Genomic DNA, 22,863 nt, shown 5'->3' on the forward strand with positions numbered 1-22,863 from the left:
TTTCTCCCCCTTATCACCACGTATTTGGGATTCCTTTTATTGACCTTTGCTTTCTTTCTGCTTTTTCCACAGGTAACAGCAGCACCATGGATGTGGACAGTGTGGACACACTCAGGCAGCAGAGACCTGCACCTCCTTCCTCTCAGTTGCTGGCTTTCTCCCTGAGCAGATGGGCCTCAAACTGTCTCTCAACTTTTCTGACTGTAGATAGGGAGGGAAAAAGAAGAAAAAAAAAAGCATAATTATACAAGGACATCTTTTATTTCAGTACATTCAAGACAAAAAGAAAAGAAAACAATTCAAGAACAGGATGTACCTTCACTCAAGGCTTTATCTCCCCTGCCCCTCTCCATTGTCATCTCTTTCCTTTTACAATCAGAAATTGCATAGAATTTGTTTTTCAATCAGAAAGTTAAATTCGTCAGTGTAAACCCCCACGTCTGTTCCAAGCAGAGGGTGAGCTGCTGCTGCTGTTTCTAGGGAAGTAAATGTTTTCCTTACATGAGATCCCAGGCTAATGGTTTTCCCAAATGCTGTGTGGCTGCTGGACAAGGGCTGTGAGTCACCCTCGAAGCTGAGGGTGCTCTGTGGGTCACATGGGGAGCTCCTGAGCCTGGGGCAGAGCTCAGAGTCACCTCAGGAGCGTGCAGGGCATGGGCTGTGGACACTTTGGGGGTACCAACACCACCTCCCTCCACTGGTGGGGAAGGGCAGCCCCCCCCCCTTCCAGTGCTCCCCATTCTCACCTGCTCCCACCTCACCTTCCTCAAAAGGCTCCCCCACCCTCATCCCAAAAACAGAAAGGAAGAAAAAAAGCAAAAGGTAACCCCAGAACGAAACAAAAGACACAGAACCCCTGAAATTCCAGGCGTTTCAAGGCCTCTTTGAGTTCACTGTGTTTGTTGGTTGAGTTTTTTTTTTTGGCATTTTAATATATATATATCTATGTATAGATATATTTATATATATATGTAATTTTAACAACTCCTTAGATGGACTTTCAGCAAATGCTGCTTCTCACGGGGAGCATGTCCCATCCCATCCCATCCCATCCCACCCTTCCCTTCCTCCTTCAGTCCACCTGCCAACACTCTGAAAAGGAAGAAGAGCTCAGCACCTGAAACCTGGTGCCTTGGAGACTAGGTCCTGCCGTGCCCAAATTAAACCAAAACAAAACAATGACTCCTCCCCTTCCCCTCCCTTGTCCATGTCAAATAAAAACTCCCTCCCCCCCACCCTTTGAGAACACCCCCTGGTAAGTCTGTTTGGTGGAGAGACAGCGCCGGTGTCCCTTCTCCTGACCTGGGCGTGGAGAAGTTCCAAGAACCGCTCTTGCCTCCACCCTGGGTGGGCAATACCTGCTACACCAGTTACCACCACGTCCTTCCTCCTTCGGTGGCACGGAGACAACCACCGGAGACCAGCCTGAGGACCCCTCTCCTGCCACACCAGGCTTCAGCCAGCCCCGTGTCCCCCGGGACACCGAAACCCTCCGGCCAGGCCCAAAGGTCCGCCTTGCCCTGGGGAAGCCGGGTGACCGCTAGTGGTTTAAAAACGAGTTGACATTGTACAAGTCCGTGTTCTGTAAAATGGAACAGGACCCTCTCGCCCCCTCCCCTGCGCCCCCCGCTCCCCGGCGTTACTCGGGCTCGCTGCTGTTGGTGGTCTTGTCCCACTCCAGGCTCTCCTCGCTCCGCGCGGGCGATCCCGCGGCCGGCCGCGCCCGCAGCCCCTGGAAGCGGCGGCACTCGGGGCACACCCTGATGTGGGTGCACCCCCGGGCGACCAGGGCGGCTTCTTGTGCCAGTCTTTGTGCCAGGGGGTCTGGCTCCCCCCCGCTGCACAGCTTCCCGTTGCTGAGCGTGGTTGTGCTGCGGGCTCGGCGCTCCTCCGGGATAACGGGGCGAGTCCGTACCGGCCCCCCGCGCCGCCGGCGGGGCTGGAAACTGTCCTTGCACAGGATGATGTTGCGCAGCTCCGTCACCATCTCTTGGCACACCGACACCTGGGGGGGACACAGGAGCCACGCTGCTCACCCAAAGGAGCTGAGGGACACACGGGGCTGGGTGTGCTCTGTGGGCTGGAGGGATGAGGGGGGAGGCCCTGGCACAGGTTGCCCAGGGAAGCTGTGGCTGCCCCATCCCTGGAAGTGTCCAAGGCCAGGCTGGATGGTGCCCTGAGCAACCTGGGATGGTGGAAAGTGTCCCTGCCTGTGGCAGGGGCTGGAATTGGATGATCTTTAAGGTCCCTTCCAGCCCAGGCCATTCTATGATTCTGTAACATGATTCTGATGCCAAATTTTACGGACTTGGTGCTGCTGGGTTTCAACATCAATACTTGGACATTTACATTGATTTAACCCAACAGATTCTGCCTCTCATCAGAGACCCTCCTGTGTTCTGGATCCCCATACCAACACAAGACCCAAACCCACTGCAGGTAGAAATCCCATCTCCAGGATGTTATACACATCTCTGAACCCTTCAGGAGCTCCTGGAGCATCCCTACAGCCCCTCTCTTAGTAGGAGTGCACGGTAAGCTCATGGATTTTTAGACCCTGCCCAAAGGACCAAACCTGCTCCTGTGTTTGGGGTGTCAAGGCTGGGAATGCTCCTCAGCCTGGATGAGACTCCAGAGCACCCCATTGGGCATCCCACAGATAGCAATAAACACACACTATCCCCTCAGGGCACTCTCAGGTCCTACCTCTGACTGCTCAGAGTGTCGAAGGCTCCACAGAAATTCCAGCATTGCCATAAAAATTGCTACGATCAAGCCACAGATGAGCACCACGAAGATTCCACCAATATTCTCCATCCCCAGGCCTGAAACAAAGCAGGAGGGACAATGTGGAGAGGCAGACTCGACATAAATTGTAAAAGTATCACTGCACAGAAATCCCAAGTTTTGCTGTTTTGTTGGCATTGCAGATCCCCAGCCAGGGACCAAAACCACAGAGCCAGCACTGTCCTATTAATAGCTGCCCTCATGACTCAGATGGCAAAGTGAATGACTTGCAATAACTGCAGGATCGAAGATCCCTTCTCAGAAATGATGATTTTGCAGATAAACAGCAAGCACATTGAAGGGAAGCACAAAGCAATTTGTGGACAAACTGAAAACAAGAGGGAAGAATTGCGAGATCAATCGGGCACATTAATCCCTGCAAATTATTCACCCAGCTCCGCTTGCTTTGAACTCCTCAAAGGGAGATGAGCAAGGTTGTTAAAGAAGCAGAGATGAAGAAGACAGGAAAGGGCTTTAAAGGAAGCTGGCACCGAGAAAAGCTCCTTTGATTGCATTACAAAGTGCTGGGGGGAAATGATGGCAGCTGCCTGTACTGCAGTAGCAAGGAGAGGGTCCAAAGCAGAGCAGAACCCAACACTTTCACACTGTAGGGTGAGAGAATGGGGTCCCTGCCACCAAGGGGTGGGTTATGGGTTGGGTGCTCTCTAGGAGGAAAAAGCCCCTTCCGTGGGACTCACGTCCCTTGGACAACTGGCTTACAGTGGGATAACTACCACAGCTACATAGCCTGCAAGCCAGAAAGTTCACCAGCTGGAAGGAAAACCCACCCCTCAAGAACCTGGACTGAGCTTTGGTCAACTCTTGGCCCCAAAACTGCAGCCTGTGCCTCCCTCTGGCCCTGCAGAGCTGGACTGTGAGATGAGCTGGGGAGCAGTGCTGGCCTCAGCTTTTGCTGTCCAGGATCTGGCTCTTCTCTCTCCTGTTCTTGTTGGGTTTGGGCCCCTGATTGGATTGATTACTAAAAAGCATGTGGTGCTTTGCACTGGGTTGACTGAGGCCATTAGTCAACTAGAACATCTATAAAAATCTTCCTCTCCCTTCTGTAGCATTAAATCAAAGTGTAGGAATCAATGATTTATTGACTTAATCTCAGCGTGGCTTTTAGACATAAAATCTCACCAAAATCCTTGTAAATCGCTGACCTGCTTTGTTCTAAAACTTGGGAGGTCACACTGCTCCCTCCTCCTCCTTCATTCTTTTGGCATCACCTCCAGAGCAGTCCAGTGCCTCTGTAAATCAGCCCTTTGCAGAGATGCTTCCACAGCAATTGCAAGGCAGAAAACACAGCCCACAGTCACAGTTTAGACCCAAGATAAAGGCCATCCTCTCCTCCCAGCAGCTCTCAAATTTGAATTTAGGGCCAGCAGCTCTCTCTACATGCTTCTCTCATTCTGCCTGAGTGCTACCTCAGGCACCCATCCCCGAGCTCACAGAGAGGTAATTCCTCCTGCCATTTCCCAAACTCACATCACAGAGAGAACAAACCAGGAGAAAAACTTGTCCAGGGTCACAGAACACACCAAGTAGTGCCAGAAACAGCCCAGCTTCCCAGCTGCCCCCTTCCAAAGCCATCCCAAACCAGCCCACAGCCTAGATTCCACTTCAGAGCTGCTTTTTGCACAGTCCACGGAGGAAAAGTCTCCCATGTGCCTGCTTGCCTTCAAAGTAACTTCTTTAATAGCTATAACCTGATGTCTTACACTGGGCCAACACCTTCAGCCTTAAATTAATAGCTGGGACTGCCTGTAGTGCAGCACAGCCCAAAAATGAGCATCAACTCACAGCCCCGTGGGGTCCCATCCATGAACTGCACAGACACACCTACTGCTGCTGCAAGGTAATAAAACCAAAATAGCTACCACAGACCCAGTTTAGCTCTCTGTCTGTGCCCTCAGAAGGGTCAGAAGATCATCCTTATAACTGGGGGACCTGCTGGCCTCCCAGAAAACACTTGCTGAGAAGAGGGCGACTGCCAGGACTAAAAAATGCAGCAACTGTGTTAAGCTGGCAACTGCTCTCACGCTGGGACATCAGCCTAATGTGGTAGCTTTTATGGCAATTTGCATAGCATTACCCAAAAGAATTTGCTCCTCAGTTTACAGATGTACTTATAAAGTCCTTGTGTCCCTTGCCCTGGCTGTTTAAAAGATGCTTTCACTCGGAGCCATTAACCAGCAGGCCTGTGGTGGAGATCCATCTCCCTTCAAGGAACCCAGGATTTTGGTCTGATCCCTCCAGCCATCCATTTTCCCAGGCATTCATTAGGAGCTAATTTACCCTCCATATGCCTCCAATATTTGTCATTTGGTTGCTCCCGCTCTCTCTGCCCCAGGCAAAAACACACAGCGTGAGGCTCGGTGGCGGAGCTGTTTGGCTTTCTCCTTGAGTTGGGAGGGAAGGAATCTCGGGTCAGGAGAAGGGGAAAAAGCGATTCTCAGGCAGAAAGGCTCGTGTGGAGTGGTGTGGCTCACCTTTGGCTCTGTGGTCCTCCTCTTTGGGGCACTTCCCTCCTTCCCACCACTTGCGCTTGAGGATCTCCAGGCGGTTGTTCTCCTGCAGCTGGAGGATGGCCAGGTCGAACTCGTCTCGGAACACAGAGCCTGCAACACCAAGAGGGACGTGGTAGGGCACCCCCTGGGCCAGCCTTCCTCCCCACTCTTCCTCCCCACTCGTGTGTCCAGCTACAACAGCTCGTCTCTGAGGGGTTTGGAGGGGACATCGCTCCATGTAAGCCATGGAAACCCCTTGCAGAAGGTGTTTTTCCTGCCCACCAAGAGCCACACAGCTGAGACCAGCTAAGGAGGTCCAACACCAGTGGAGCTTTGGCTGCAGGAATTGAATGGGCAGTTCAACATCACACAGTCCAACATCACACCTCCAGACCACGGAGGTCCCTCTGTTGTCATTCCACCTACAACTTGGACCTTGCTCTAGCACTCCCTGCCTCTAGCTGGTCACAGAATAGAATACTCTGAGTTGGAAAGGACCCCAAGGATCAACCAAGCCCAAATGTTATGGTAGAGCTGCTCACTTCTGTGCTTGGTGCCAAGCTCTAGTGCACCCTGGTGTCTGCTACCAGGGATCCTGAGGAAGGGCCGTGGGAAAGATCCCAGTTCTCCCAGTAACTCTGCACTATTGTCCCAGCGAGCAGCTTTCTGCTCTTCTTATCTGCTACGGTTTCACTGTTTAACAAGACAATGTCAGAACAGATTTAGCCCTGAGAGTGCAGGTTTGTGCTCACAGTCAGGTGACTTTACAAGTTTACCCACGTTACCTAAACTGGAGAGACTGTTTGTGTGATGGGCCTTATGTAATTCACCTTAACTTTGTGTTGCTAAGTGCCAGTGCTTAAATGTCAGGACTGGAGGAAAGATTGGGAATAACAACTACTACATCCTTTTTCTGTGCTGCCCTAGGAGATGATGTTCTCTTGCTGGCTCTCACATGGTGAAACACAAACCCCCTGCATTTGTTAAACCTGATTATTACCTGAGATAGCCACTGAATTGCCCAATTCTCTGTCCTGGAGTTTTAAGAACCACCAGCTGTTAAGAAACTCGTGCTAAAAACTACTCCAGTTACAGCAGCATTACTTTCACAGCGCTTCTGGGATTAAAACAGGGAGCACAAAACGAGGCACAAACACTGGTTCGGGAAGGAGACAATCAGCAGAGAGCATAATATGCAGAAAATAAGCAGCAATTTTGAGACATCTTTCACACGAAATCACATCTCGAGAGCCGCAGTCGCGTGTCACGTGGCTCTGGCCCAGAGCAGGGGCTGAGAGGGGAACCTTGGGCAGCTCAGACCCCCCAAAAAACACCCCCGGGCAGAGCCGTGAGACGCGACGGCGGCTCCAGAGCCGGTTCAGCCTTTCAAACGCTCCGGTCCTCTGCCGACAGCTGAGAAGGACTAGAATTTGTCTTCACTGCCTACCGACGGGCATGCCAATCCCGTAGCCCTTGGTGTCCAGAAGGCCCCCGACCTGCGTGAGGTTGCAATTGCGCTGACGGTAATACTCGTTCATGGTGGACTCCAGCAGGAAGGCGTAGTTGGAGTTCAGCACGCGCGCGATCCCCTCCTCCGTGCTCTTCACGAAGACGCTGGGCTGCTTGGAGTACATGTAGTTCCACATCCTCTGGTAGGTCTGGTAGCGGGAGTTCTGCAGGAGGAAGGAGCCAGCGACAGCTGAGGGAGGAGGAGGAGCGTTAATTGCCCTAAACTAAACCCCAAATTAGACGCCCGCTATGAAAAGGGGAGAGGAGTCAAAGCAGATCCGGTGCCAGGTTCAGAAAGGGTTTAGATGCCTAACCTGCATTTACATCAATGAGGTTTAGAGGCCCAAACATCTTGGTGGGTTTGAGACTCTAACCTTCAAGTATCTTGGTGGATTTGAGACTCTAACCTTAAAGTATCTTGGTGGATTTGAGACTCTAACCTTAAATATCTTGGTGGATTTGAGACTCTAACTTGCATTTATATCAGTGAGGTTTAGAGGCCCAGATATCTTGGTGGTTTTGAGACTCTAACATTCATTTATATCAACGAGGTTTAGAGGCCCAAATACCTTGTTGGGTTGGAGACTCTAACCTTAAATATCTTGGTGGGTTTGAGACTCTAATCCTAAATATCTTGGTGGGTTTGAAACTCTAACATTCATTTATATCAACGAGGTTTAGAGGCCCAAACACCTTGTTGGGTTGGAGACTCTAACCTTAAATATCTTGGTGGGTTTGAGACTCTAACCTTCACTTATGTCAATGAGGTGTAGAGGCCCAAATATCTTGGTGGATTTGAGATTTTAACCTTCAAGTATCTTGGTGGGTTTGAGACTCTAACATTCATTTATATCAGTGAGGTTTAGAGACCCAAATATCTTGGTGGAGGCCCAAATATCTTGGTGTGTTTGAGACTCTAACCTTCATTTGTATCAATCAGGTTTAGAGGCTCAAACATCTTGGTGGATTTGAGATTTTAACCTTCAAATACCTTGGGGGGTTTGAGACTCTAACCTGCACTTGTATCAATAAGGTTTAGAGGCCCAAACATCTTGGTGGGTTTGAGACTTTGTTGGCAAAGCTGGGCATGAAAGGCATGCCTATAACTCCAGTAGGGACAAAGCTCTTTGCACAAATTCAGTTTTAGAATAATTCATAGTTTCTGTAACAGACCAAAAACAAAAAGACAGAAGAAATAGCTTGTGCTTGTCTGATTTAAACCTCTGAAGAAGTCACACCCCACTGACTATCACTGGAACCTTGTCCTAACAGTCCTCCAGTGTCAGACACCAGCACCCCAAGGAGGGCACTGAGAGCAGAACTAAAGCTCTTTGGAGCCCCCTGAATCCAGATTTTGGTCCACAGCCTTGTGAGACAAATCAAAGCATCTGCTGAAGAGAACTGGAGCCTTTTCAATGATTACAATAAACTAAAGCTCCACCAGCCCCTCAGACTCTGGTTTGATCCAGAGGAAGCCGACTGTGGTTAATCTCTCTTGCCTGTACTGAGCAAAGAGTGAAACCTGCTTGCACAAAGACTGAATATAAACATGCTCTGGTCTCCATTAGGAATTTCACACTGTCAAGGGCTCATTTTCTGTGGCTGGTAAGCGATGCTGGAGAGCTTTAGGGAATCTGCTGCTGACCTAGTTCCTGTCCTCATCTGTCCAGCTCTGTCCTCTGGGTGCAGTCACTTGGGCAAGAGACAGACAAGCAGGGGGAGTGTTTCTTCCCAGTTCACTGCACTTTCAAATGCTAAACCTGTGTGTTTTTGTCAGGGGAAATGCTGCCAGGACAGGTTACAAGGCAAGGTGCTTCAGCAGTGGACACACATTTCAGGCAGCAGGGAAGGGAGGGGTGATGGAGGCGGGCCGTGGAATCCATCCCTGCTTTGACCCACCGTCCTTCCACCGGGGAAAAACGGATCCAAACACAGCCTAAAGCACTGCAAATGGTACAAAAACATCTCTTCCTGATTTCCTCTCTGATCCCAGGGACTCCAGCACCCGCCAGGCAGCGCAGAGCCACAGCCAGGGCTTTAAACTTGAAAGCCTTCCTTAAGCGAGTGCCTCGTACACAACCACCTTGGGTCACTCGGGCTCTGTTCAGCTCATTTCACATGCAAGGCTTGGCTTAAAAGTAGCTTCTTGCCAAACCCCTGAAGAGTGTAAAGTTGGGCTGAAAAGCTCAGGCCCACTCCAGAGATTTCTCAGCCTTCCAAATTCAGTTCAGACTCAGAGGGGGGTGGAAAAAAAAAAGTGAGAAAAGCTTTCTCTCCTTTTGGAATTTCAACAAGTAATAAATAAATAATCCTCCAGCAGTTCTTTGTGCATTCAGAGTGCTGCAGAAAAGATACACTCATTTATTTCCCTTCTGAATAGAGCAGGGAAGATAAAAATTAAATTGGGCTAAATGGCCCACATAACTTTGAATACATTTGATTTATTTATCTTCAGTGCCACTGACCACACATGGATTCCAGCACTGTGACAACTGTGAGCCTGCCTGGGCTTGGCAGAGGTTTCATTGCTGGAAGACTCTCAGGTAAAAGCTAAGATCACATCAAAACCACATGGAGACACATGAAAATTTGACTTCCTTGTCAAATTTCCTTCCCTCTCCCACCATTCTCCCCATCTCCTCACACTGTGGTCTAGCCCACTCCTGTGCAACCAAGCAGGCAGGGATCTCTCCAGAAATCCCCTCCGTGCCAGAAACCGGAATGAAACGGGCACGAGAGGCTGGAGTGGCACCCAAATGTGACTGAAGGGTGCCCTCTGCACTCCCTACCCCCTTTAGCCAAAGAATGGGGTTTACTTGGAAGAAGGTCATGCTGGAGCCGCCGTGGATGGTGCCGTACTCGATGGTGGTCTGGTCAGCCAGGTCATCCACGGACTCGATGGGGACGTCCATGCGCTGCACCGTGAGGAAGGCGGCCAGGTTGGCCGTGTAGGAGGAGATGATGATCAAGGTGAATGCCCACCTAGGGAGAGGGGAAGAGAAGATGACGACCTGAGGTTCCCCTGTGGACTGAATCTGCTCTCCACCTCTCAAAATCACAGGACCACTGAGGCTGGAAAAGCCCCCCAGACCGTCGAGCCCGACCTTCGTCCAACCACCCCCTCATCACCCAGACCAGAGCACTGAGCCCGTTCCTCGAACACCTCCAGGGAAGGGGACTCCACCACCTCCCTTGGCAGCCCCTTCCAGTGTTTAACAACCCTTTCCATGCAGAAATTCCTCCTCCATCCCCTTCTGCCCCGAGAAGCCTCCCTGGAGGGGAGGGTGCCCTCCTTACCAGACTCCACTGACGCAGCGCGTGGACAGTGCCTGGGGGGCGATGGTGGAGCCCTGCTGCATGAACCCCCCCACTGGGAACCACAGGCTGTTGCCCAGAGAGTACTGGTTCACCAGGAGATTGCAGCGGCCTTGGGAGCAGGGGTGGGGGCTGTACCACTCGTACGGTGTCAACCTAAAAGGACAGGAAACAGGTAACTCAGGTTAATTCGCCGGGAAATGGGACACTTTGGAGAGAAGAAGCCAAGAAAAAAAAAAAGAAAAAGAAAAGCTGTGAAGCTCTAGCTCTCCTGGAGGCAGAGCTTTCTGAGCAGGAAGCACTTCACCGTCAAGTTGATGCCCAGGGCTCAGAGCTGTGTGAAATGTTTGCTCTAAGACTCAAGAAGCCAGAGGCTTTCTGGTAGAGATTTGCAAAAAACTTCAGCAGAGAGGCTCTGCTGAGCTGAAAATCTGGGCATGGGCCACGGGGAGGCTGCAAGGAGGCAGATTTTTTGCAGCCCTGTGAGCAAATTCACACACCACAGCAATAATTCCACACGTGCACGGACTTGATGGGAAATTGAAATCAAACCTCCTTGGCTGGGCTCCCTGCTGGAGCACGAGCACTGACGGGGAGTTCAAAAGAGAAGTGTGTGAGACCTGACTGCATTACACCACCAAGAAAAACAACTGCCCTGGTGCAAATGGCTGCTCTGAGAAGGTCTGACTGGCCTGGTAAGGTCCAGCTGGAAGCCAAGTGCATTTCAAAGCATCACATACTTCAGAGACAGGACAGAGGCGGGACTGTGAGATAGCTGACAGCCTGTCACTGAAGTGACTGCAGCCTAACTCTATTTTTTTTATTTTTTTGCTGTTTCCAAGCCTCAGTTCCCTGGTTGCTAAGAAAGTCTTCTAATTTCTCTGCTGCAGTTCATTATATTACCATGGTTAACAAAGCTGAGGCCTGGGAGGGTCATTTTGGGGCTACTGCCAAAAAAGCTGCAGGGCTCTGCCAGCTCACACAGCATTTAACCAAGATGAGGGGTTTATTTTTGCTCCTGCATCTCCTGCCTCACTGTGACACCAGGGAGGTTATTTCCTGCAGACTTTCCATGCTGGATCAAGCACTGGCAGTGAAACCCTCTACTCTGAGAGAGTCCCTGCAATTCACGGGGTCAAAAGCTCCTTACAGCTGAGCAAGGCACAGAGCAGCAGCCAGACCTCTATCTCCAGTGGGAAGCTGGGTAAAGGCACCTTTTTGGAGGATCATGTTTAAAACATGAGGAAGGGGCTAAAGAGGCACCAGCTCTCGGTCTGCAGAGAGCATCAGGCTGCATTATTCAATGTATTCCTCAGAACTGCGTTTCTGAGGCTGTAAAAGCATTCCAAGAACCCATTAAAGCCCCTGTCAGGATGACAACTTTAGCCGTGCTCAGGGACCAAGTGACAGCACAGTTCCAATTTGTGGAATGAGAATTGGGTATTAAGAGTGTCCCAGAAGGGCCCTCAAGCCCCGAGCACGTCTGTGGAACACACTGCCAGGGCTCAGCTCAACCCTGCCTGCAGAAGCCCATCCATGCCACCAGCAATAAGCAGCTTGTTGGGAGGTCAGGGAAAAACAGCAGCAGAGCTCAGACCTTGGGCCTCGATGGGAGACACTGCAGGCAAGCACTCAGGGATGTATTTTAACACTGACTTCAATTAGTCATAGGGGAATGGAACTGAGAGCTGCCAAGGGAGGCTCTGCACGTCAACCAAGAGGCTGCTGAAAGATATTAATGAACTTTCTTTTCCTCCACACATGCTGAGGTTTGTACAGGGCCAGAGGAGCCAAACATCCCTCGTGGAATTTGTGTTAAAATCTCCGAACGGATTTGTGGGTTCCCACCAACCTCCACCCCCCCTGCTCAGGACAAGGGGTAAAAGGCACCTACAGGGAGCATTTGCAGGGCACCAACGCTACTGCCAGACCTTCTCCCACCCTTCCCACGTGGATTTGGGAATCGGGGCACGATGCTCCTGCCAGGCACACCAATGCCCATCCCAGGCACCAGGGCGTGGGCACTCAGTGGCACTGAGTGGCACCCGGTGGCACCGCTCATTCCCCAGCTGGCAGAGGGCTGGGATTCTTCTGTCCCATCCCACAGGGGTGTCTGGGGCCCGCGGATGTCCCCGTGTCCCCCCGGGTGTGGCAGTGTGACACTAGATGGCACCGCGAGGAAGGGAAAGGCGCCGCGACATTACCGAGCCACCAGGAAGAGGACGCAGCTCACGGCCAGGTAGGCGAGCAGCATGAAGAGCCACACTCCGGGAGAAAAGGGGTCCAGGAAGGAAAAGTAGCCGGGTTTGCGGCCCTGGAATGGAAACACAGAGGGCGTTTGGCCTGATTTGGGGTTCTACAGAGGGAATGGGCCCTTCGGAAAAGGGCACTGATGCTGAGAGGGGTGGGAGAAGGGGGAGGAAGGGGAGGAGGGGGAGAAAGGGGAGAAGGAGGATAAATGGGAGAGGAGGATAAATGGAGAAAAGGGGATAAATGGGAAAAAGGGGATAAATGGGAGAAAAGGGATAAATAGTAGAAAAGGGATAAATGGGAGAAGGATAAATGAGAAAAAGGGAATAAATGGGAGAAAAGGGATAAATGGGAGAAGAGGGATAAATGGGAGAAGGGGGATAAATGGGAGAAGGGGGATAAATGGGAGAAGGGGGATAAATGGGAGAAAAGGGAGAAATGGGAGAAAGGGGATAAATGGGAGAAAAGGGATAAAGGGGAAAAAGCGGATAAGTGGGAGAAAAGGGATAAACAGGAGAAGGGGGATAAATGGGAAAAAGGGAATAAATGGGAGAAAAGGGATAAATGGGAGAAGGGGGATAAATGGGAGAAGGAGGATAAACAGGGCTTTGGAAAAGCCTTCCAGGGGAAACAGGTGACAGCAACACAAGAAATGACAACAGGCTCCCCAGGGCACGGCCCCAAGGCTGACAGAGCTCATGAAGCATCTGGACAACGCTCTCAGGGACAGGGTGTGATTTTGGGGATGGTCCTGTGCAGGATCAGGAGTTGGACTCAATGATCCCTGTGGGTCCCTTCCAACTCAGTGTATTCTGTGATGCTGTGACCGAGTCCTGCAGCACCTCCCCACTGGGATTCATCTCCTAAGTCTGTTCTTCTCCCCACTCACCCACTTTTGTTCCTCCAGGCAAAGAAAGAGGTGAATTGAGAGAAAAACTGAACAATCACAGTGTCCTGCCCTCCCCATAGTAGGATAAGCTGCACCCCTCACCTCTGAGGGGTGGTCCCTCCATCCTTGTCCACCCCACCCCACTCTCACTGGGCAGGAGGGGCTCCCCTGAGCTCAGAGGTGGGTGAGAAATATTTTTGCACAGAAAAAAAGAAAAAAAAAAAAGATATGTTTTCGATACTTCTGCTTTTCTTTCTTCAGCCTTTAAATGTTATTTCTTTGTAAAAAAAAAAAAACCTAATAAAATTATTACTTTTATCTCAGGGAACAGGGTATTTTTATCTCCAGGATGCGTCAGAACTTCCTGTTGTTTTTCTTTTTTCTCAGCAAACCACCTTTCCTTGAAGAATAAGGCCTCACTGCTAGAAAAAACAGGTTGATCTTCTCTCAAGGTGTTTTAAAATTTCACAAGGACGCTGCCACCACTGAAATCTTGTCAAATGGCAGCACAATTTGTTCAAGGGGAGGATTAATTTCCAGGAGGAGTTCTTCAAGAGCTGAACACCTCCCATTCTGGTGAGTGCATTTGAGCCTGTATCTCCTGCCCCAAACCACAAAGTCAGTCCTGGCATCACTAAACCAGCTCCACAGTTCCCCCAAGCACCTGTAACAGGGAGGCTTCCCACGAGTCAGAGCTCTGGGAAGGCTTTTACTGTAAAGTCAGAGTGGAAACAGCCTTTTATCACATCCTGGCCAGGCTGTCAGTGTGTTTCTTACTGGCACTTCTTTGCTGTGTGCTGAAAATGCCTCTCTCTGCTTGCTCAGAGCAGCTCCAGCAGCTGCTTCCCAGCACTGCCCTGCTGTAGGTTGCTCACTCTACACAAAAAGATCATCTTTGACACACAGAGGGCTCATTTCTTCCCTGATCCACTGCCCTACCTGCCCATCTGTGGCATCACATAAACTAATCATAGCTGGTAATAACTAACACCTGACCTCCACTGCTGTAGCAAACCCAGAGTCCTGATATTTTAGAGATGTTCTTAATCCAAAGGTGGTGAATAATTTTTTTCTCCTTCCCCAGTCTCAGACCAGCGCTTTTAATTCCATTTCCATCCAAACTCCCTGTTTCACTACTGAAGTATTCCTGTTCCTTATGCAAAAACCTGGATTTCACAAGGTCTTGGTGGTTCTTCTGGAGGCTCTCAAGTTGTTCCTAGAAAAGGCAACAGTTGTTGCACAGAAATCTTCCTCTCCTAAAAATATCCAAGGAGACTTGTGAGATCCTCTGCTCCAGTCACCAGCTGGGACTGCAACATCTCAGAAACCTCCTGCAGCAAACTCTGCCCTGTGTGAAGCAAAGACCCACCACAGCACAACCTCCTGTCCCTGGATCCTTAAGGACAGGATGAGTTTGAGCTGGGGATCCACAGCCTCCCTGCCCATGGTGGGAGGGCAGGAACTAAATGATCTTTAAGGTCCCTTCCAACCCAAACCATTCTGGCACGAGCATTTTTAGAGATTCTGGCTTATTAAGGCTTTTAACAGAGAGATGAGTTAAGCATCAGTGGTTCAGACCATCCAGCATCCATTCTCAGATTAATTCTCAGTCAATTCCCAAGCAAAAGTCCAGGGTATAATTCCAGAGTCTCTCTTGAAGACAAGGTCTCTCTTCTGAATTTGGTTATTTTAGTGTGCTTACTATAAACAGGCGAGGTACAAACAGTCAAAGATAATATTTTCTCTTGTCCTTTCCCTATTTTTTGGTCAGTTGCTGCTGCTTTTCCAGCATCTGCACCCGAGCCAAGGGCTTTCGGAGCCAGAGATACTGCTGGAAACTACACCTTCAGAATCCCTGAGGGACTCCCACGTCCAGGAACATCCTTTGCTCCTCTCAGTTCAGAGGGGTGAGACCATCTCACAACTCTGCAGGTTCCAAGGTGTGTTCCCTCTGCATTTCTCACTGATCCCATCCAGAGGATCAGGGATTTCTCCATGCCAACAGGAAACCAAAGCTCTTCTCTTCACTGCTCTCCTGGATGCCCCTGGTTCCCTTCTTCCCCTGGAGCTAAACTGGCTCAGGTACCTCTTTATTTCCACAGGTTTTTACACACTCAGGAATGAAATGAGGCAACAGGAGCCTGGAGTTGTGAAGGGCACCAGCTGCCCTCGCTGAGCAAACTGCAGAATATCATTCCAGGCAGCTTAATCCTCCCTGGCATCCCAGAACTGGCAGGAAACTCACAGGCACTGGCAGTGCCTTGGCTGAGGATCCCTCGTGAGATGCTCCTGTAACAAAGTTCCTTTTCTGCAATTAAGGCCTTGATGTCTTCTTTATATTTCTGGGGCAGTTTGTCAATAAATTACTCTCATTAAGGAAATTGCGTTGGAAGCTTTAAATCTCCAGCTTGGCAGTGAATCTCTCCTGTGACTTTACAGTAGTAGTACTTCTGGTTCTTTTCAGCTACAGTCATTTTCAGGCTGCTGCTACATATTCCTTTCATTCACAGTTGTGGATAAGAATAAAGATATTCTGTTCCCACGGAGGGCACAAACTCTCTTCTCTCTTATCTGTCTGTTTTGAAGATGGGAATGACAATATCTGGAGCCTGTCAGATATTTTTAGCCGGTCCCAATACAGCTCAGTTAATTGGAAGAGCTATTTTTCCTGGAATAGACATGTTCAAAATGTCCAATAATTGATGAAGGCCTCCTCCAAATCCTCAGATGGAAGTGGGAGAGGTTCATTTACCCTCCTGAGCTGTTCTTGGAAGTCTTCGCTTTCAGCCAGTGAGAACCAGTTTTCTGGGAATATACTGGTGACCAGAGAGCCTGGATGAGCAGGACACTGGGGAAGAGGAGGAGGAACAGGGCTGTTTGGTCCTGGATTTGTCTGTGGCCAGGTCTGTAAGAGACCTGATGACTCCCTGCCCTGCACACACAGGGTCTGAAGGGATCCAAGTGCCCCGTTCCCTCTTGCAGAAACGGTCAGTCCTACCCATGTCATTTCTCATAGATGTTTATCCCTAAAAAAGGCAGGCAAGAGAACTCCCTGCTGCCTCTGGAAGTCAGAAGGAAAGCAAAAAAACAGCCTGGAAAGGCTGAAAGGTTGATCTGTGCTCAGTCCAACTGCAGTGCATTTGGTCTCCCCAAACCAGAGCGTGGGTATTTTAGGGTGACCACGTCTGATCCAGATGCAGATCCAGATGCAGATCCTTCTCCAAGGTCCTTTGTCTGGAGTCAAGAAGAAGAAGCCAAACACAGGCTGCTGGGACCAGCAGTTGCTCCCAGTGCCTGCTCCAGGGATGCAGGATGCTCAGCAGGAGGAGTGCTCAGCTCCCCTCAGCCCCTCTGCCTCGGCTGTCAAGGATTTTCCATTCCATCCTTCCCATTTTGTGTCTTTTGCAGCGATCAAGTAGAAACTTTAAGGCTCAGTTCCCTTGGCCTAAACTCAGCTATTCCAGTGTCCTTATCAAATCTACATTTCCTCTTTGAGGGGGTGCTCAGTGAGGACTCTCAGGGCTGACAAGCCAGAATTGTGTCTAATCCCTCCTTCCCTGCTCCAGGGGCAGGTGTGTGAGCAAAGCACGCTACAAATAAACCTGACTTAGCCCCCTGTGCAGAAATGGCACTGGGCACCTGATTTCAGCCCTCTGCCAAGCCCAGTGGGCTCCTCATCCACCCCCTGCCACCCACAGGTCCCACTGGCCGGGAGTGGGAACCTCATGAAACAAAACAAGCCTTTTCTCTGAGCAGCCTGAGAGCCTGTTAGAGCTCCTGTGTCAGAAATCCATACTTGATTATATCACAACAAGTGAAATTGAGAAAAATGACAGCCCTGTTCAGAGCTGCCATATTTGGTTATGTGTGACAAGAGGCACAGGCACTGTGGTGGTTGAGGTTGGCGGCGTGGGGAGGAGAAAGGGGCGAGAAATCAACTTGCCACTGGAGTTGCACGGGAATTAAAATAAAATGTCATCGCATTGGGAGGAGACCAGGGCGTGGAGACAACTCCTCAGCAAGGGAGAAACTCATTTGTGGTTATTTATTAGGCTACATCTGATCTGAGCCGTGATTAACACACGTCAGCTGCAGTTTTTGACACTGCAGAGGTGGGTTTTGGGATGGGGATGGGGAAGGGGGGGGGGATGGAAGCAGATGGGGCTGCTCTGCAAACCACATCCTTAAAGGAAAACCAGAGCAATTAACTGTCTTGTTAGACAAATATTTACCAGTTTGATGAGTTAATTGCCACACAGCTCTCAGACACTCTCCTCAAGCTGAGCAGGGAAGGGCTGGACAAAGAGGTGCCAAGTGCTGGAGAGGGAAGGGGGGGCTCTGAGCTTCCCTGATGGGGATCTCCCTGCTCCTGGCTGCCCCTGCCATCACTCATGGCCTCGGTGCAGCAAAGTGGGGCTCCCTTTGGGGTGACCTGCCCTAGGAGATGTGTTTGCAAGCCTGCCAGGGTCACTGGGCAGTTCCCCTTCCCAAATCCTAACTGGGCCCTTTATCAGGCAGCTGAAGAGTCCTGACCAACAGCAGGGCATTATTTTCCAAACACTTCTGAGGTCTGTAATTATTAATCCTGCTCAGTTTGGTGAAGTCCTGCAGGCTGGAGCAGGGCTGTGCTGTGTTACTCTGGTACCAGCACGAGCAGCAGATGCTCCCTGCCCCGAGGAACTTCCACCCTAAATAGATGTGTCAGACACGTTCCTGTGGAGCTCCCCCAGGCAGCAGCAAATGCCTCACACATACAGAGCAGAGCCTGTGCAAACCCTGCACCAGCAGTCCTGTGCTTCCTCTGGAGGGAGGAATCCTGCTCAGGGAATGATGCTTTAACAGACTTGCTGAAGATTATGGTGTGAATCCAAGGCAGGACATGCACAGAGTCACAGAATCCCACAATGGTTTGGGTTGGAGGGACCTTAAAGCTCATCCAGTTCCATGGGCAGGGACACCTTCCACTAGCCCAGGTTGCTCCAACCTGGCCTTGGACACTTCCAGGGATGGGACAGCCACAGCTTCTCTGGGCAACCTGTGCCAGGGCCTCACCACCCTCACAGGGAAGGATTTCCTTCCTAAAATAGCACAGAACTCAATCCCCAAACTCGATAATAATCCCAGAGGCACTGGCAGAAACACCTCCCAGATCCACAGGGAAGCTGCTGGTGTGACCAAGCAACTGCAGTGAGGAGGGGACAATGACATCTGATTTCCAGGAGCTTGAAGAGTCAGTCCCTTTTTTTATTTTTTGTTTGATCAGTTAAGTCATCGATCCTAAATTCTGCACTGTACCAGAGGAAACAGAATTTTAACTAGATTTTAATTACTTGTTTGCTCTTGGCAGGAGCCACTCAGCACAAGAGATAGATGCATGAATTTGCTTCTGTTCCTCCCCAGCGCTGCATCCCGGGTGGAGAGGGGGCTGGGAGAGGCAGCTTGAGTGGTTTTATCCTTTTGGCTGCTATTGTTGAGCTGACAGAGACCAAGCCACTGTCATTTGCATCACACTCGACACTGTGCAAAGCACAAACATTTCCAAAATGCAGATTGGGAATTACAAGACATCCTGTTGCACAGGGCCTGGCTGCCAGAGCCTGGGACACTGGGGAAACTGGGGGCTCCCATATGGGAGTAGCAGGGGAAAATCTGTCCTCTCCTGAGCTTCAGGGAGAAGATAAAGCAGTGGAGGATGCAAATAAGAGGTAATCTATGGGAATTTAAGACAAGTGTTGTCTGAGCAAAGCCATGACACAACATGCTCGCAGACATAAACCCCCTGGGCACATTCCCACCTGTTTTGCTCCAAACTTGCTAAATGTGATGCCTGACCTGCTTTTTGGGACAGTGGAAAACCACACCACTGCTGCTGCTGCTGGAGCTGCTGAACATCACTGAATGCAGTGGAGAGGCAACCAGAGAGAGATGCTGAAAAAACTGCTTTTGTTCCAGAGAAAATGTTTGCCCCATCCCTGGAAGTGTCCAAGGCCAGGTTGGACGGGGCTTGGAGCAACCTGGGCTAGTGGAAGGTGTCTCTGCCCGTGGTAGGGCATGGAACTGGGTGGTTTTTAAGGTCCTTCCAACCCAAACCAGTTTGTGATTCCATGATTTTAAAACTCCAGTGCAGCGTTAAGGGCGCTCAGCACACCTCACCCAGCAGGCTCAAAGCCAAAATAAAGCCACCCTGTGACCCAAAAAAAAGCATCTTGTGCCCAGGGAGGATGGGGAAGAGGAGCCAAAGGGCAGGGGTTTTGAGCAGGAATCAAATCCACCAAACTGACACACAAAGAAGGAAATGAAGGTCGAGCCAATTTCCGTTTAAATATGAAACCCAAATATGAAACCCAAATATTTTTATGAGTCGTTCATTTTTCTTCTACAACCAGGCACGTTTGCATGCAAATAACAGAGGGACATAAATGGTTACAAAGTAAGTCTCTTACCATATGAACTCTGTAGAGAATGCTAATTCCCAGAGTCATGAAGGGCTTGGAGAAATCAATCACCTTCTCCCTCTCGGCCGTGATCGTCAGCCCCGCCACAGCCAGGTCAGCCTTCTGGAGAGAGAGAACAGAGAAGGTCAGGGCCCTGAGCCTGAGAAAGTAGCAAAGCCACACCTGGGGCCACACACAGGACATCTGCCCCTGGAGGGGGGATGTCCCACCTTTCTGGGCCATCCCGAAATGAGGATGTTTTGCTGGTGCTGGTTCAGGCTGGGCTCGCACATCCCTCTCCCTGGGTGGCTCTCACACGAGCCCTGCTCAAACACACTCCAGAGTTTCATGGATGCTACAGACCATTCTCCCCCTCTTTCCTTTCCTCACCTGGATGTTTTTCTCTCTGCACTCACAGGCTCCCCGTGGGGACCCCACTGTGCTGACAGCAAACACAACAGCAGCCCCTGCTCTCGGCCTCACTGCCATTTCTATTCATTTAATGGTGTAAAACCTGGCAAAACAGGGGCCATCAGAACAATAAATGTTGTGTTTATCTACAGAAGATACAACCTCCCCCTTCCTTGCCCCTGCTGAGCACAGCTGGCCCTTCCTTGCCCCTTGCGAGTGGCACAGGTAAGAAAGAAAAGCAGAATTGTTACTCACATCCCCTGAGTCATGAAGTTCACAAACCTGCCAACCCCAGACTTCCCAAACGGCAGATCAGCCTCCAAAAAAAATTCAGAGGACTGGCATTAAAGTTTGCAGATTGACTTGCAAAGCAAATGAGATTAGGGGGAAGGAAAAAAATAAAAATAATTCCTTCCCGTGTTAATACCCTTGTAATATAGATAAGGGATTTGAATTTTAAATATTATTTTTATTACTTTAGCTCTTTTAAGGTCTGTAATTGCTTTCTGTAAAAATGAAACCTCCTCCAGTCCCTTATCCATTTGCTTGACTGCTTTGCAGGAAGATGATTATGCACGTGGAAGAAGAGAAGGGAGGGGGAAAGAAAAGCTGTTTGCACCTGTTGGCCCTAAATTTGACAAGGTCTGTGCAGAAACCAAGGCACCATCAGGTCTGATGATGGTCCTGGGAAAGGCTGGAGTTGTAAGAGGGAAGAGCAGCAGTGCTGGAGGCAGCAGGATGGAGGAGAGGGAAAAGAAAGTCAAGGTGATCCTCAATCCCAGTGAAGGGGGTCATGGAGAAGGTGACAGTCCACGCAGGAGTGTTTTATTGGACATGCTCAGTGCCAGATTTTTGCACTTGTTTCCAAGCAGCTATTACAGATTCCTAAGAGCTTCAGGCTGGGATGAATTATGAGCTAAGGAGAATTTCTGCCTAGCCAGACATTTACCCACAGGCTTTTTAAAAGACACCAATAATCACAACGTGGTGTGTGAGCGGTTGAGCCCTGTGTAAACACCAGCAGATTACTAAAATGGGATCAGTTCATCTGTGCAACGTGGCATGTGAAGAATTTTATCTACAAGGAAAGCCTAAAGCTTCCTAAACCTCTCTTGTCTCTACTTAAAAGGGTTTGCAGGTACTATTGTCCTGGGGAGAGCTCTCCCAGCAAAGCCCCTGCTGAAGATCCAGCTTAGTCTGACAATGGATTTCTTCTGCCAGCTCTCCAAAGTAAACACAATTCTAGCAGCAAAGCCCCACACTAAAGGGATGGTAAATAAGCCACGTCAAAGGTATTTCATGCCAAAGCTCTGAGGACATTTCCACTCCCATCCAAGGACCAACACAAAGGTGGTGATGAGAGGAGCAACACTGTCCCCAGATTTACCCAGCTCAGGATGCCATCAGTGAACTTGGTAATTACAAAAAACTCTGATTATTCTCCCAGCTGTCAACCTTTGAGACCCTTCGAGAACACGCAGAATCACAGAATATCCTGAGTTTGAAGGGACCTTTGTCATTTCAGCACTTTTGCCACATCAGAGGTGCAGCACCTGCTCCAACCTGTGCCCAGCTCCATCTCCATCCTTCTGTGCTGCACCTTCTGTGCAGCAGAGACCCAGCTCCTCGTGGCTTTATCTGTCAGAGCCTCTCTCTCTCTCTCTCTCTCTGCAGGCTCAGAGTCATGCAAGTTAGGAGCTGATTCCTGACATCGAGAAGCTTTGATCTGGGAATAGCATGCAAAGAATTCTCTGCCTGAGTATCACCCATTTCATGCTTTCAACTTTGCTTCCCCGTGTTCACAAAACTTCTTGTGATTCACTGAGCTACAGAGGAGCTCTGCAAACCTCAGCACCCGCCAGCCTCCCCCCTCTGAGCACAGGCAGGAGCTGGAATTTTAAGGGCTAAGCAAAGAAATGGATTTTGCCTTGTGCTTCTTGCACTCTTGTCCACATTTGGGCTCTGGGGAAAGGGGAGAACAGGAGGAAAAGGATGGGGGGAAGAAGGGGTTTTCGTCCTCCCAGTACAGTTGCAGCTATAAATGTCGGCATGAAATAGGCTTAGAAAAAAGACCCAGAGCATTTTGGGAGCAGACACAGACACTTCTTTTAACAAAGCACGGCTAAAGCACGGCCAGACTCTCACCAGGCGAGAGGCAGCCCGGGTGGGGCGGGCTGGTGTGTGAGATAAAAGCTGCCACACCAGCACCAAACCTGGCATTCCCGTGGGCTCTGCCTGCATCAGCACACGGGCTCTGGCTGCCACCGGTTAAACACGGGGGCTGAGCCGGCTCCTGCGGAGGAACAACAATTAAGGAGCCTTAAGAAGCAAATTGCAGGGACTGCCAGTCCAGGGGCGGCACCCGCCTCCTCGCCGCGGGCGCTGACAGGGCTCAGCCCGGCGCTAATGGTGATGAATGGGGCTTGACGTCAGCCCAGCAGGAGAGGATCCCTCCAGAGCCTCCCACGGCACGGGAGAGCAGCCGGGAGAACAGCCCTGCCCCGGCCCCGCAGCGCTTCACCACCCTCTGCCAGGCTGCGGAGACAAAACACGGCGAGGAAGTCTGAGCGGGGCGAGGTTTTGGGCTGTGCCTGTGTCAAACTCACGGAAAACAAGCCAGGAGGAGGACAGGGCTGGGATCCCTTCCAGGAGGAGGAGTCCCTTGGAACAGCACCTTGGAAGCTCCATCCCCTGGGTGCTCGTGGCAGCATCTTCTCACCAGCGCTGCCCACAGAGCACTGACAGCGTGGCCAAGGGC

At 50.4% G+C, this 22,863-nt stretch overlaps 1 protein-coding gene across 1 annotated transcript in view; it reads right to left on the bottom strand.

The window, feature by feature from the left end:
- Positions 1–242: 242 nt before the first annotated feature.
- Positions 243–22,863, bottom strand: part of GRIK4 (glutamate ionotropic receptor kainate type subunit 4) — a 183,795-nt gene continuing 161,174 nt past the window's right edge. The window contains 9 exon segments of the mRNA XM_064634466.1: positions 243–1,774; positions 1,777–2,005; positions 2,707–2,825; positions 5,280–5,408; positions 6,745–6,970; positions 9,623–9,788; positions 10,104–10,277; positions 12,326–12,435; positions 19,704–19,817. Coding sequence (XP_064490536.1) covers positions 1,371–1,774; positions 1,777–2,005; positions 2,707–2,825; positions 5,280–5,408; positions 6,745–6,970; positions 9,623–9,788; positions 10,104–10,277; positions 12,326–12,435; positions 19,704–19,817 — 1,671 coding nt within the window. The 3' untranslated portion in view covers positions 243–1,370.

This window comes from Pseudopipra pipra, chromosome 23 (assembly GCF_036250125.1).
Source record: "Pseudopipra pipra isolate bDixPip1 chromosome 23, bDixPip1.hap1, whole genome shotgun sequence".
Taxonomy (NCBI): Eukaryota; Metazoa; Chordata; class Aves; order Passeriformes; family Pipridae; genus Pseudopipra; species Pseudopipra pipra.